Source organism: Gnatocerus cornutus, chromosome 3 (genome assembly GCF_029298725.1).
Source record: "Gnatocerus cornutus isolate USDA-ARS CGAHR chromosome 3, icGnaCorn1.1, whole genome shotgun sequence".
Lineage (NCBI taxonomy): Eukaryota > Metazoa > Arthropoda > Insecta > Coleoptera > Tenebrionidae > Gnatocerus > Gnatocerus cornutus.
In genome coordinates, this window is record NC_142235.1 from 19,160,243 (window position 1) to 19,174,483 (window position 14,241).

Below are 14,241 nucleotides of genomic sequence, written 5' to 3' on the forward strand. Positions count from 1 at the left end.
ATTTTTAGTGCTACTGTGTATTGTAGGTTCAATCGTTGCATTAATTGCCCACGAATTCCACAGTAGCTACACTCACATCAAAATTATCATCACGAATTTGTACGATTTTACTCTCCTTCTATTTAGTATTAATACAATTCTAAGTGTGAGCATTCTGAAGACTAGAGAGTGGAAAAAATTGTTGACAAACCTGCCAGCAACCCAATTCGAGCAACGTTATAAATATCGATCGACACTTTGGGGATATTATTGCTTCATCATTAATTGCGTTGTAAACATTGGAGTATTTTTCTATCATTTTTATTTAAACTTCCACAATGATGTTGTTAAGAAGTTTGCAGTTAGATATCTCCAGACTTGCTCGAAGGCTCTCTATTTGTCCGTTTTGTGGGAAATCAGTTTGATAATATTCACACGCTACAAGTTTCTTAACACTTTTCTTTGTTATATGAGGAAGAAGAACGTAAAAAATGAATATTTTCTGAGGCAAACAAAACAGATTATTTTCACTCTGTCCGAAACTGTGGACATCTTCAATGATATTTTCGGTTGGCCTATCATGCTTCACATTGTATATACATGTTTACACCTTTTGATGCATTTGGACAGTCTCTTCTTGTCTCTGGAGGCACACCAACGGCTGGGGTACTTACTGACGCATTTAGGCCTCATCAGTATGAATTTTGTAAGTACGATTTGGTGGTACTCAAAATTTTAACGCGCTCTTTAAGGGTAGTACCATCGTTTGTATCATCCTCTTTGACATGGTTTTTGAAGAGGCGAAAAAAACGGTGCTTTTGGCCTTCAAATTAAAGTGGAAATTCATGGAAACTGAAGAATGGGAGCAGTTTGAGGAATTTGCAGAGTTTGTTAAAGGATATCAACCGAGGATCTCCGCCGCTGGATTCTTCGATATCAACAGAGTGACGATTTTAAGTCTTTTGGGGACTTTGGCGACATTTTTTATCGTGCTAATACAGTTCCAGACCGGTGGCCCAAAAACTCAATTGAACTGAATTATCTAGTGAGCTGTCAGATTGTGAACGTGCGTCCGGACTCGACGTTTAAACGCCAAATAGTTGACAGATATTCGGAAATGACGGATATACAGACATACGTTCACAGCCAACTAGATAAACAATTGTAATCTTCGAAGTGTAAAGTCAAAAATCTAAAAATATAATTTTAATACAAAAGTGTAACACAAACGATTATAGATAAGGCTGCCAGCCATGGAACAATTTTGACAGATTCGAGGGATCCACCGCTTGCTGGATCAGAGTACCAACTTGGCGCTCCACTGTGGTGGGTTTCCCGCTTTCACTTCCTTGTAATTTCGCGCGTAGTCGCAATAAGGCACGCTCGGCTGTTTCGTTCACATCTAACGAAAAAAAAAACAAAGGTACCACACCACTAAAACAAAACCCCCCAACTTACTTTGGGTACCATTCTCCTCGCTATCCGGTGACCCGCTCTCCTGTGAATCCTTCTGCCTCTTATTAGCCTCCGCAGTACTCACAGTCCAGTCGTACAAAGGGTCGTACAAAAGTACCTCAAGAGTCGTTATAATAGTTTGGTAATGCAACCTTAACACCTCCATGGTTCTTTCGCAGGACTTGCGGAAAACTCCTTCGACTCCAGACACTCCCATTCCATCCACGATGTCTCTTGTTAGCCGGAACGGTACTGTCTCAGGCGTGGGAAGTACCCGACCCTGTTCAAAAGCAATGCCGAAGTCGATATGAACCACTTCGGCCGTGTTTTTATCGATGAGGATGTTGTTCAAATGGCGGTCTCCAATCCCCAGAATATAGCCACACATGCTGGAGGTGGCGACGCTGTGGATGTACCTTCTTCTGCGCTCGTACCAAACAGTAGCCTGAGGGAAATTCGTCTCGAAGAACTTATGGAAAACTGGCTGAATGCTCTCGCAGATGATGTTGAATTCACGGAGTTTGACTTCGTTGGATTTGCTAGCGACAATCGCAAGATTCTGCAGGAAATTGTAATTATTAAAAATACAATTTATTCCCAAACACCAAATTTCGTCAAAAATGCTGACGCGCGTTTCGATCAGAACGATGATTAAACTAAAAACTAACAAATAATTCGTCTTTAAGCTGAAGAGTAGAACATTCATTGACTATTTTTTTAAATCTAAATTTTCTAATTATTTTATCAATAATTTGGAAGCAAAACCGTTACACCTGGCAGCATCTTTAATTAATTTTAATTCCTTTGTGAATCTAAATTTGTTTTTAAAAATTGTAATTTTAGGCCTCAAAAGTGGCCTAAAAGTAAGCCTTTTCTGGCCGCAAACATTTTTGGCCGATCTATGGTGGCGCCATCTATCCATAGTTTCGCATATTACATCAAGATACCGATATTTCCCCCAATTTTATAAATATTTGGGTAAAATCAAATCGACAAACTGTTGTAAAGTGCAACAAAGACGTGTTGAATTATTGAAAATGAACATGGATAGCAGTGCTGCTGCAACAACATCAAAAAGCACATCAAACCTAATTCATACAAATTGTGAAGCTACATATGCCGAAACTGCAAATGTAAATAAAGAAAATATGAACTTTTCTGAAGGATTCGTAAATATTTACAATAATTCAGGTGTTATAAATGATTAAATCAATAAAACATAAATACAAATTAATTAACTTGTAAATTTAGTGATGACGCCTAAAAAATTTTGTGTGTATCACGGTCAAAAAGTGCCATTGTGCCCTCGCCGTCTTTCTGGCCTCGGCCAAAAAAGAAACACTTTTTGGCCTTGGTACACAAATAACTATTAATGGAAAATTCAAAAACCTGTAAACAAGAAAATTCAGACTCGCCTTCTTATGTTGACTACAATGATGGGAGTCTGCAGGTTTCTTTCCTATAAACATCAAAATCTGATCTGTTCTTATTTTTAATTACATTTGTGTCTAAAAATGGAAGCTTTCGGTATTTCTCTATTTTGCAAGTAAATTTAATCGTAGGATAACGGTTATTTTTTTTTACTAAAAAGTCATCGATATTTGACTTGTTTGTATCAAAAATGGCAAAAATGCCGTCCACATATCTAATCCAGATTTTTTGGAAAATTTTCAAGCTCAGATTCAAGTTCCTTTTCAACTTGGAACACTTATACACTTGGGAATAGAGAACTTACATCGAATGAAACTAATAATTCACCCTCTTTGCAGCTGTTCGTTTTTGATTTTATTGATGAGTTCAAGAGAATTTTTAACTGCTGCAAGGCTAGGCTGCTTTTTGGTTAAATTATTAAATTCATTTGTCAATCATTTTGAAATTTGTGAAGTCGGTGCATTAATGGCCGAAACAATTGGTCGCACTGACTTCCCGGTTGATGAATTTTTGGCAAACAATACAATTTGGAATAACCGGGTTGGAAAATAAACTTAAGTTGAGGGATGAAAAAGTTGTTACATTTTTTCAAATAACATTTTGGGCAATGGGTTTTTCTTTAGTTTCTGTCTCAAGGATTTGATGATTTGGAGGTTTGAATTCTGGACTCTACATTTTGACTGAGTTAAATTAAATTAATTAAAAAACGCGCGTCATCATTTTTTGACGAAATTTGGTGTTTAGAAACAAATTGTATTTTTGATAATTTTTGTCAACACGAAGATTTGATCTAACAAATTTCTTTAAAGAAATTGTAATAACAGTCAAAAGCAACAAAACGTGCGTTTACCTTAAACTCCGCCCGGCAACTCCCGGGGGTTTTATCCCCCGGCCGGAACTTCTTATGGGCGCCCTCATTCCCTTTCTCCCCGGTTAAATACTCGGCGATGGGCATCGTGTTGTCAACCCATTCCAAAATCCCGCTGCGCATTGACAACGGCACAATTTTGTAAGTTCGGATCCTCAGATTCTTCGTTTGTTTGTTCATACTCAAGAGACTGTTCATTATTGTGAAAACTTGCTGCATCACTGCGTCTTGGCGAAGGTCGTCTTGGCCTTTGATCAATTGGGTGCGATCAACGCCGTCGGTACCACGACAGGTTATGCGTTTTGGGGCGTTGATACCGCCAACGTTGAAGTAGAGGTTGCTGAATTTCATGATTCCAACGACTTTTCCGTAGTACAAGCTTTTATCCACTGGGAGGTTGTAAGTGGGGAGGAGAACCTCCTCGTAGTTTTGTACCTTGAGGATTTTGGATTTTCTCGGTACTTTCACGCCTCTGGTACCAGCAGAGTCGTTGCTATAATAGGCGAGTTCGATGATGGCTTCAGAGACGAACTCCATTTTTTCAATAAGTGAAGAGAGATTGGAATTCTTCTTCAACTTCATTAGAATCGCCTTAGCGCTTGAGGTGCGAACTTCATTGACTGCACCCTTCGACTCTGAGGAGTACTGGCGGTCTTTGTGGGACAGCGCAAGAGACAGAATCAGGGGAAGAGTGTGGTAGGGATGATCCTTCGCACACTTTTCAATCAAACTGTTGACTGCTTGACTGAACAAATCCGAAGAAGTACTGGAAATGTGAGGGATAATCTGGGGGAGAAGTGGGATGAACTTGTAGGTTGGTACTTGAAAGATGTCTTTTTCTAAGACTGTTTTGATGACCTCGTTGTCGCGGTTTTCCAGCAGCAAAGAAAACAACCGGAAGATCGTCATGTTGTGGTCATCCGTGGCTATCAAAATGCGCAGGTAGTACCTAGAAAAACTCCACAATAAGTTGTTAAAAAAAAAGAAAAAGTACCTCAGAGCTAGAATCAGAAGGTTATTCTTGTCGGTTTCAATATTATGGATTTCGATCTCGTCAATACAAGTGAACTTCTGCTTAATCGCGACGGCCTTCTGAAGGTCTTTGGTGGTCCTCTTCAAGTTAATTTTATTAACAATTTCTTTGGTCTTCAGCACGTTGCGCTTCTTCTTCTGGAACACGTCTGACTTGATATGCGAAAGAATTTCTTGGTACTCATGATCCGCAAACTTCGCGATTTTCTCCCAAGTGTCTACAATCGATCTCTGGTCCTCGACAGTGGCCTCGTTGCTCTTCATGAGTTTAAGAGATTTTTGGTAGTACTCTTCTATGATGACTTGGCGGTTTTCCGAAGAGCTTTCCACCATCCACTGTCCAGTCATCTTCAAAGCCGTTGCGTGCAACCTAAGACTATTAGATTTTTTCCAAAGAAGAACCAACACTCACTTGGGATCCACGCTGTCGCTGCAGAGCGTCCGAAGAATGCACTTTGCCGTGACGACGTCATGGATGCTCCAACACAACTGAGCCTCCTCCAGGCGGATTTTAGCGTGATAGTCCCCCAAATCCAGAGACTGCAAGTGTTGCAAAATCCTGAAAGCGATCTGCGAGTTCCCTTCAATCCTCGCACATCCTGGAATTTCTCATAAAAACAATTGAACGAAAAAAGGAGGAGACTCACGAGCATAACCAATGATCATCTCCACAATCATGTTTAAGTCACCGCCTCTTGAGCGCGATAGCCAATCCGTTAACAGTAGAATTCGTTGTGCTTGGACCGGTTCAACATATTGGTAGTCGTTAGAAACAATCTCGTCTTGATTGGTCCACTTTGCCAACAGATTTTCCACAGCTCCGCCCTTCACAGCTTCCGCGAATTCTTCGATTTCGTTCAAACATTGTAAACGCCCCAATGTGTCATAGAAATTCTTAACACTCTCCATGTTGGTAACCATGAAGTTCTCAACTACGCAACTCCTCCCCTCATTTAAAGCTTCGGCGAAAACAAACTCCTCGTTCTCATGCAGCGCTTTCATTGCACAAAACTTTGACTTATCGTAAGTAACTTGACTGAAATCCCTCACTTTGTAGTCCCACCGCCCCAACCTCCACAAACTTTCGTAATTCGGTTCAGTGGAACAAAACAGCGACAATTGGTACATGTCGGCGTGGTTTAAGGCGTCGACTAGAGATGGCAACACCTCGTTCCGCCCCAAAGACATCTCTCGTTCGTAGTATTGCGTTACTTGATCCCACCTATTTAGTTCTTTGTAGTGCTCCACCCGAGAGGCGGGGTTTAGTAAGTGGGAGGTCCCACAACCTAACAAGGCGTCGCTTTCTCCGATGGATTTGTAGGCGTGTCTTAGGATGTTTTGAAGGGTGTTACCGGTGATCTTGTCGACTTTGTCGTAGATTAGGTCAAGTTTGGTGTAGCTGCAGGTGGAGAGGGCGGAGCCTTTTGGTAATTCGTTGATTTTTTCTTGGCACCACAACTCGGCGTAGAGGAGGGCGGTGAAGTAGGCGGTGCAAAAGTGCGCCGCCTTGGCGACTTTCAAGTAGTCTAGCTTCATGTCACCTATTTCCCTGAAAGTCGAGATGTAAACAAGTTTTTTTGAGACGTTTTTTACTTTTTTCGGACGTTCTTTTGCAGCCGGATGAAGTGAATGACGTTCAACATCACCTGAACTGACGCTTTGTTCGTCGTAATGTTGTCCACCTCCACATTATCAATGGTGATATCCCAATGCTTCTCAAAAAAAATTCTAAACTGCTCCGAAATGACGCAAGTAACAGGAAAAATATTCGCATCCAAGATCGTATAGACGATCAACGGCAGCATTTGCTCGCAGAATTCGACCTAAAAAAACTGTTTGAACGGAAGACTCCAGTAGCTGCACTCACCTTTAGTTTACACACTGCAATAAAACCGCTGAAGAACTTTTTTTCTTCGAAACAGTCAAAAAACGTGCAAACTAACTTCGTTATCCAAATTTCGTGGGAAGAATGCTCAGGGATCCACAAGATGTCTTTACTTAAAACCTCCTTGAGATGTTCACTGTTGATGTCGAGTTCAAATAAGGGAATCCGCAGTTCGATGGCGCGGAAAGGCGCGAAGAAGTCGCTGTTGGTTGGACCGAGGCCGAAGTCGTCTTCAGAGCCTTGAAAAAACGTTTCATAATAAGAAAATTACACTCATGTTAAAAAATCTTGCATCTTGTACTCTTGCACCAAAACTTATAAAGATACAAATTTTAATGATAAAAAAATAAAAGCTTTTGGTTCGTTCTAAAATAAAATTTTCTAAAATCTGTATTTCTTGTTCTAACATTTTGCACTTTGGCACAGATATTGAACACTTTAGAAGTAGTAAACTCACCCAATTTCATAGTCATAACTTGAAAACTAACAACGATACGAATTTTAACAGTAAAAAGTTGAAAATTATTGGTTTGTCCTAAAATAAAATTTTCTCAAATCTGTATTTTTTGTTCTAAAATTCTGCACTTTAGCACACTTATTAACCACTTTAGAAGTAGTAACTTCACCAAATTACATTGTCACAACTTAAAAACTAACAAAGTTTAGAATTTTAACAGTAAAAAGTTAAAAGTTATTGGTTCGTCCTAAATAAAATTTTCTAAAATCTGTATTTTTTGTTCTAAAATTCTGCACTTTGGCACACTTATTAATCACTTTAGAAGTAGTATTCTCCCCAAATTTCATTGTCATAACTTAATTATTAACAAAGATATGAATTTTAATAAAAAAAATTGAAAATACATATTTGTTTTTAGGTTTATAGCATTGTATAATCGTGTCAGTGAAGTTTATGCCTAAAAATGTTTGTCTAAAAAGGGTCAAAAAAGTTGTAATTTCTTATTTTGTTTAAAATTGAGAGAGTGTAAGACTTTTGAACGTCCCTGTATTACTTCACAATACCTGTAACATCCTGTCCTTCCCTCGTAGCCAGAATTTGAAACAGCGCCAAAGAAGCAACTCTGTTAACCTCCACATCCACGTCAACTAAATATTTCGCCAACAAAGAAACTCCAACCCCAAGCACCAACTCCCACGGTGTCCATTTTGGGTCCGCAATGGGCTTCTCCTGTTGCAAAATCAGCGTTGCTAAATCCGCCGGTCCAATCTCACCCAAACACCTCACAGCCTCCATTCTAACTCTCTTATTACTCGAACAACTTAGCGTGATCAACGTACAGATGAGCTTGTGCAAGTTACTGTTATTGCAGTCTTCGCTTGTTTCCCTTAGGGTGCAACAAATCGTCTTAAGTTCGTCTTTTTTCTCGATCAACAACGTCTTTAGATGCGAAACGCTGTGCTCACACTCATCTAAATTCTCAATGTTGTTGACGGAGTTCAAAAAATGCACAATCTCGTCTTCAAAAGTCACCTTCTGGTGGTACTTCACCGCGTGGTGAACCGAAGACATCTTCGCGAATTGTGGAGTCTTCGGAAGAGAGTCTAGTTTCTCGATTTCGTTCAAAAACGAGCTCTTATGCTCGACTATAAGAAACTCGAGCATGTCGATACAGAGGTCGCTGACGGCGCAGTTCTCAACAGCTACGAACTTCAAGCGGGTGACTATGACCAAGAAGAACTGAGAGACCACGTCGGTTAGAGGCAGTACTTTCGTTAAAACACGTTTAAAGAACTTGCAGCTAATTCGGCTGAGTTCCAGATGGTTTTTGTGGTTCTTTATATTATGCAAGAGAGTATGAATCAAGTCGCGAAGTAAGTAAACCTGCATGGACTTCACGGTGGTGACGCTGTTGATACTCAAAATTGCGAACAAAGAATAGAGATGGAAGTACCGAAGTTTGTCTTCAAGAGTTTGAACCGTGTTCACTCTTATACTGAGCTGGAGGAGAATAAAGTGGATCTTCTGCGGAGTTTCTTGCATCAAATGAGAGACTACGGAGTTCCCTTTATAAAAAGTACCCTGAAAAAATAATTAGAAATTGAAGAAAATGGGGGTTTGGAAAAGTACCTCTATGAAATCCAAGCAGTTCCCGAATTCCTCCACGCTCAAACGGACGTCCTTCACTTCCGGGAAAATAACAAACAAGTCGAAACTCTCCTTGAAAGCGTTGTCGTCACAGACGAAGTCGATCAGACCCAAAAGTACTTCTTCCATGTGCATTTTGGCAATTTTGTGGACTTTTGAGGCCCCCAAAGTGTCTTCTAACATCTTAAAGACGCGGTTGTTGCTAATTGTGGTAAAATCGGCTACTTCTTGGGCAATGGAGTAACTCAGTAGCCTGGGGCACGACTCCTACGATAATCAAGAGAATTTTCAACTTATCAAGTCGGCTGGCACCTGGTTCAGATTAATACAGATGCAAGTTCTAGTTGGGCTCCAAATATTGTCTAAATTAAGAATTATTCACCAAGTCATTTAAAAATTATAGGCCGTTAAATTCGCTAAATTCTTATTAGCTGAGCTTTTATCTCAGGAAACAATATTTGAAATACAAGGTGTTTATAAATGTTTCTAGCATCAAGGGTGGCTATGAAATGTCAAAGAAATTTGCCGCTCATTATAAATGTGAGTTTAGATTTTTCAACTGACATTTGTATCCAGAATCAAGTTGCCCACTGTGCTGTGAACGTGTGTCCGAACTCGATGTTAAAACGTCAAATACTTGTCAGAACTCCCCGAACGACAGATATCCAGACACACGTCCCCAAAACCGCCAACTAGATTCATACCTCCATTAGAGTCGTAGGGGTCTTGTTTGATAACCGCGCCACTTCAATTAATTTGTTCTTGGGGTCGTTCACGAATATCTGAGCGAGTAGAGACCAGAACTTGGAGTAAAACTGCGTTTTCGACGACACGTCGAAAATCATAAAAGGAAAATCCTCAAGATCTGACCACCGGTTAACCAACCCCACTAAGTACTTCTCGAGGAAACTTAACCTTGACTTAAAACCTAACCGTTTAGCTACTTTGGTAATCACAATTTGGATCTGACTTAAGTCTGAAAAAAACACATGAGCTTGTTTTCCTCGTACAGTAGTACCAATGTAAATACCTAATTTTTTATCACAGGCTATTTTGAGCAGACTATACAGAGCTTCTTCGATCCATAAATTCGATGCCAGCATTATTGAAGCGAAAATATGGAAGAGACTGGAGGTCCTCACCACCACCTCATCTGCTAGGCGACTTTCATTGACCTCGCCTTCGATTTCCAACACTTTGGGGCTCTACAACTGGTAATGAAGAAGAGGCGAGATTAGGGGTAACGTACCATTTCCACCACTTCCGCGAAGATGACCTCTTCTTTGTGGTACTGCTGCAGAAGACGAGTTCGGTACGACTCACTGAAAAACGCAGCAAGAGCTCGAATCGCGGCGAAACGGACTTCTTGGTGGTGGCTGCAGAGGAATTCTGGGATTTTTAAGAGCACTTTTTCGTTGGACCAAGTGATGTCCGCAGAGGTGGGTTCCAACTGTTAACAAACATCAACAAAGAGTTTGACGGCGAAAATTCCTTACCCTGAAGAACAACTGAAGACAGTTTAACAGTTTTACAGAAATGGAGGGTCCGTAAGAGTCCCTCCGGACATAAAACAAGTGAAGAAGATTGACAAATTCACGCTTGAAGTCTTCAGAATCGGACGCCACAACGACTGGTAAAAAACCTACGAGGCAACTTAAGACACGAAGAACTAGATTTCACTCACCATGTAAAAAATCCAAGATCTTGGAAACGATGTTGTGGCAACAAGAACGGGCTTGGCAGAACCGGTGAACAACACTAAATAAAGACTCTAGAAGATCCTCAGGGAGAGACTTGAGACCACAATTCTGGAGCGACTGGAATAAGATCAAAGCAAGATCCCAAATCCCCTCGTAATCAAAAGTGAGAAGAGCCTCCATGGCTCGCTTCTGAATAACGAGTCCTCCAGGGAGTGGCAAGCAGGAGAACAATACCAACGCCTCCATGACTTGGTTCTTCAGCCTCAAGAACAAATCTCCTAGAAAAACGAGTAGAATCGATCAAGACACGCGAATAATACCTTCAACGTCCGAGCTGAGCACCTCAAACATGCTCAGAATCATCCTCTCAGGCACCAAATCCCTCAATTTCAACGCCACGAAGTCACTGAGTTTCGAACTAAATAAACTGGTCAGAACTTGAGCGATGTCTCGTTGCTGAGCCGCATTTTTCGAGGTCTCGGCGTCGAATCGAATCTGCGCAAACAAATTTTCTGTGGTTTCAACAGCAACTTCGTACAAGTCCAACGTGGAGATGTCGCTCGTTTCTACAAGCTTGTAGTGGTCGAGGAAGGAAAACACGTTGAAGATGAGCCCACACGTGTTCAAGAACTCCACAGTGCTTGTTTCAACGTCCATTTGAGCCATCAATTTCGCCAACAAACCGCTCAAATCAGCGAATAAAGTCTGGTCGAGACAATACACCTCCCGAGGATCGTCTTCTTTGGCTTCTGTTGGCACGAGGAACTCCTCGAAGCACACGTTGAAATACATGTCCTCGATGTCTTCAAACGGCGTCTTCACGGAGGTGGAGGGGCGCGCCGCCGTGGGCCACTGCTTCATAGTCAAACTGACGAGGAACTTCGCGATTTCGGCGTGGTGGAACTCGTTGACGAAGTGTACTAGGACCCATTTCATCGCTTGTTTTTTGAAGGTTTTGTCGGATTGTAACATGGGGAGGTCTCTGAAGGCAACGTCCAAAGTCTTGAGGTTTGATTGATTTAGTGGAAGATCGCCCTCAGGTCGATAAAGTTGCATTACACTCTCATGAGACTTTATGTGCCCGTTCGTAATTAACAACTGAAGAAGTTCTTGGACTTCATCATCGCCTTGGTGACTCAATCTGAAAGTTACAATGAAAAGTTGTCGGAGAAGTGGTTTTAGTACCGAAGGGTGAAATCGGCGACTCTTTTCCACCCTTCCTCGCCTTGTTTGCTTCCCGGTTTGACCGTTCTCTGGAGGACAATAAGAGCTCTTAAGACGTGATGCTGCAGGTCTTGTTGTTTAGCATCGGGTATTAAAGGACTCAAGATTTTCAGCAAATTGAGACGATCCTCCGGGGTGGGAATCTCCGGGTACTTTTCCACCAAAGGGTAAGTTAAATTCACCCTGAAACATAACGTTAGAAGATGCGGTCCTCACTGAAAACTCACCAAGCCCAGGACTTCGTCTCCGCGATTTTTTCGATGAGATTACCAACGCTCAAGTCCCTCTTCATCCGTTTTTTTGGGGGCCCGTCCTCCAGGTGTTCATCCCCAAATAGCTGTCGGAAAACTTCAACGAAGAGTTCGACGAAACTCGGGTGAAGCTCGTTTCTCCCGTTGGTACGGACGAAGAGAAACTGGTTTCTGAAAGTTAACTGAAGATTGGTTTCGACTTGGAAGATGAGGATCGCGTGGATGTTGAGGAGACAGTTTTTCCAAACATCCCAGGAAAGTGCGTATGAGGCGTAGTGGTCCTCTTTCACTCCTTTGGGGTTGTGGAGGGCGATCTGAAGGAGGAAGAACTCGGTGACTTTGGATCTAATTTTGTCCTCGTTGGAGTTCTCTTGGTAGCATTCAAGGAAATTAGGGAAGACGGTCTCGCCGAGTTTGCAGCACGCCATTCTGTTGTCTTTGGCTGTCTGAAAAAAAAAGAGTGGAAACTGATTGAGACTCGTCAAGACAGACCTGGAGGCAGAAATTGCAGACTACTTCAAGAACTGCAGATTGTTGGCGCCACGTGGACTTTGAGGTCACTCTTTGGCATAGAGTGGTAATAAAAGCAAATTCTTCTCTTAGAATCTCTGGGGGGAGTCTGTATGAAGGCCCCAGTTCCACCACAATCCCAAGACACTTCATAAATTCAGATTGCGAGGGGTCTTCTTCCCCACACAATCTCTTCAGTACAAAAAACAAATTCTTCCAATCTTCATCGCTCAACAAAGTCTTAATATAATCACTCATCAACAAAATTTCCGAGAAGATTCTAATACACGTATTCCACAGCGGTTTCATAGAGGGGTTTTGCAGCCAAATTAAAATATCACGAAACAATTGTACAAAATCAATGGACGTCTCATCCTGAGCGGCTTTTCTTATGAAGTGAACCAGCAGATCTGCACATTTGTGGACGTCATAGGTCGATCCACCTTTCTTCTTCAAATCGTCGAGTTTTTTATTGTGCTCCTGGAAACAAAGAGTCAAGTGCGTCTAACCACAGAGGGACTTACAATCTCGAAACACTCGAAAATGGAGCTCTGGAGCCTCGGCCACAAGTTACCATCGCTGAGGAAGGTGGCACTAGACTGAATACCCAAAAACTCTGACAGTTCCGCACAAGCTTGGGTTCTTTGGCGAACTTTACATGACCGCAGCATGGAGCACCACTGGTCGAATTTCTCCATAACTTTCAGAGGTTAGATCTTCACAGACTAAAAGGACACGACACGGTTCACATGTACAATAAATGAGAGGCTCTTAATCAGAATTTGGGGAAGTTGGCGTTTCACATTCCTTCTCTTACTGATTTTCCGAAGAAATGAGGAAATAAAATCGAAGTTACAACATAGTTAAAACAAAACACAGTCAATGTGGAGTTGGTGAAACTGACCAATGGGGTGGCAGAAACCAAACCAATTGAGTCACGTGATAGATTTGAGCTTTGCTATTGGATGGTGGAAGCGCGCGAAATTAATTTGGGTGACTAGACAGAGTCACACAGCCGAAATTTGAGCAAAGTGTATTGTTGATTGCCTAAATTGCGGATGGTTTAATCAGCATAAAATTATTTCATAATAAATTAATAATAAATCCAATTGATTAATTTTATTAAGAGTATAATAAATGTTTATTTTAGGCAACTTTAATTGAAAATGTAATTTTTATCCCTCAAAAGTGGCCTAAAAGTAAGCTATTTCTCGACGCAAACATTTTTGGCCGAGCTATGGTGGCGCCATCTATCCATAGTTTTGCATATTACATTAAAATACCGACATTACCCCCAATTTTATAATTATTTGGGTAAAATCAAATCGAACAAAAACGTGTTGAATTATTGCAAATGAACTTGACTAGCAGTGCTGCTGCAATAACATCAAAAAGACATCAAACCTAATTCGTATAAATTATGAAGCTACACATGCCAAAACTGCAAATGTAAATAAAGAAAATATAAACTTTTCTGAAGGATTCATAAATATTTACAATTAATCAGTTGTTATAAATGATTGAATCAATAAATCACAACTAAAAATTAATTAACTTGTAAAATTAATGATGTCGCCTAAAAAATCTTATGTGTATCACAGCCAAAAAGTGCCATTTTGCCCTCGTCTTCTTTCGGTCTTCGGCCATTAAAAAAAGGCTCGGCCAAAAAAGAAACACTTTTTGGCCTTGGTACACAAATAACTGTTGTGTTGTTATTTTCGCCATATTGAAAAACTGAAACGTACGAGGTGCCTATAACCTGGCATTTTGTCAAACCGCAGCCAATGACGTAGCGCTAAATA

General features: G+C 41.0%; 1 protein-coding gene across 1 annotated transcript; it reads right to left on the bottom strand.

Annotated features, from left to right (window-relative positions):
- Positions 1-1,170: 1,170 nt before the first annotated feature.
- tefu (Serine/threonine-protein kinase tefu) lies at positions 1,171-13,341 on the bottom strand. The gene is made up of 20 exons (XM_088032117.1): positions 12,964-13,341; positions 12,422-12,919; positions 11,906-12,375; positions 11,640-11,861; positions 10,775-11,595; positions 10,439-10,732; positions 10,251-10,396; positions 10,004-10,204; positions 9,785-9,959; positions 9,459-9,730; positions 8,737-9,021; positions 7,671-8,688; positions 6,633-6,889; positions 6,359-6,588; positions 5,413-6,314; positions 5,178-5,364; positions 4,728-5,135; positions 3,716-4,682; positions 1,438-1,993; positions 1,171-1,381 (listed from the first exon to the last, which is right to left on the bottom strand). The coding sequence occupies exons 1-20, from the start codon at positions 13,135-13,137 to the stop codon at positions 1,212-1,214; spliced, it is 8,253 nt and encodes a 2,750-aa protein (XP_087888243.1). The 5' UTR covers positions 13,138-13,341; the 3' UTR covers positions 1,171-1,211.
- Positions 13,342-14,241: the final 900 nt, after the last annotated feature.

What these genes read in the sequence shown, in the direction of transcription:
- tefu (XM_088032117.1), bottom strand. Translation starts at nt 13,137, where the DNA reads ATGGAGAAATTCGACCAGTGGTGCTCCATGCTGCGGTCATGTAAAGTT. An exon ending in GGAAGGACAGGATGTTACAG is followed by an intron (nt 6,890 to 7,670) that starts GTATTGTGAAGT and finishes CGTTTTTTCAAG; the next exon opens with GCTCTGAAGACGACTTCGGC. An exon ending in CTTCTGATTCTAGCTCTGAG is followed by an intron (nt 4,683 to 4,727) that starts GTACTTTTTCTT and finishes GAGTTTTTCTAG; the next exon opens with GTACTACCTGCGCATTTTGA.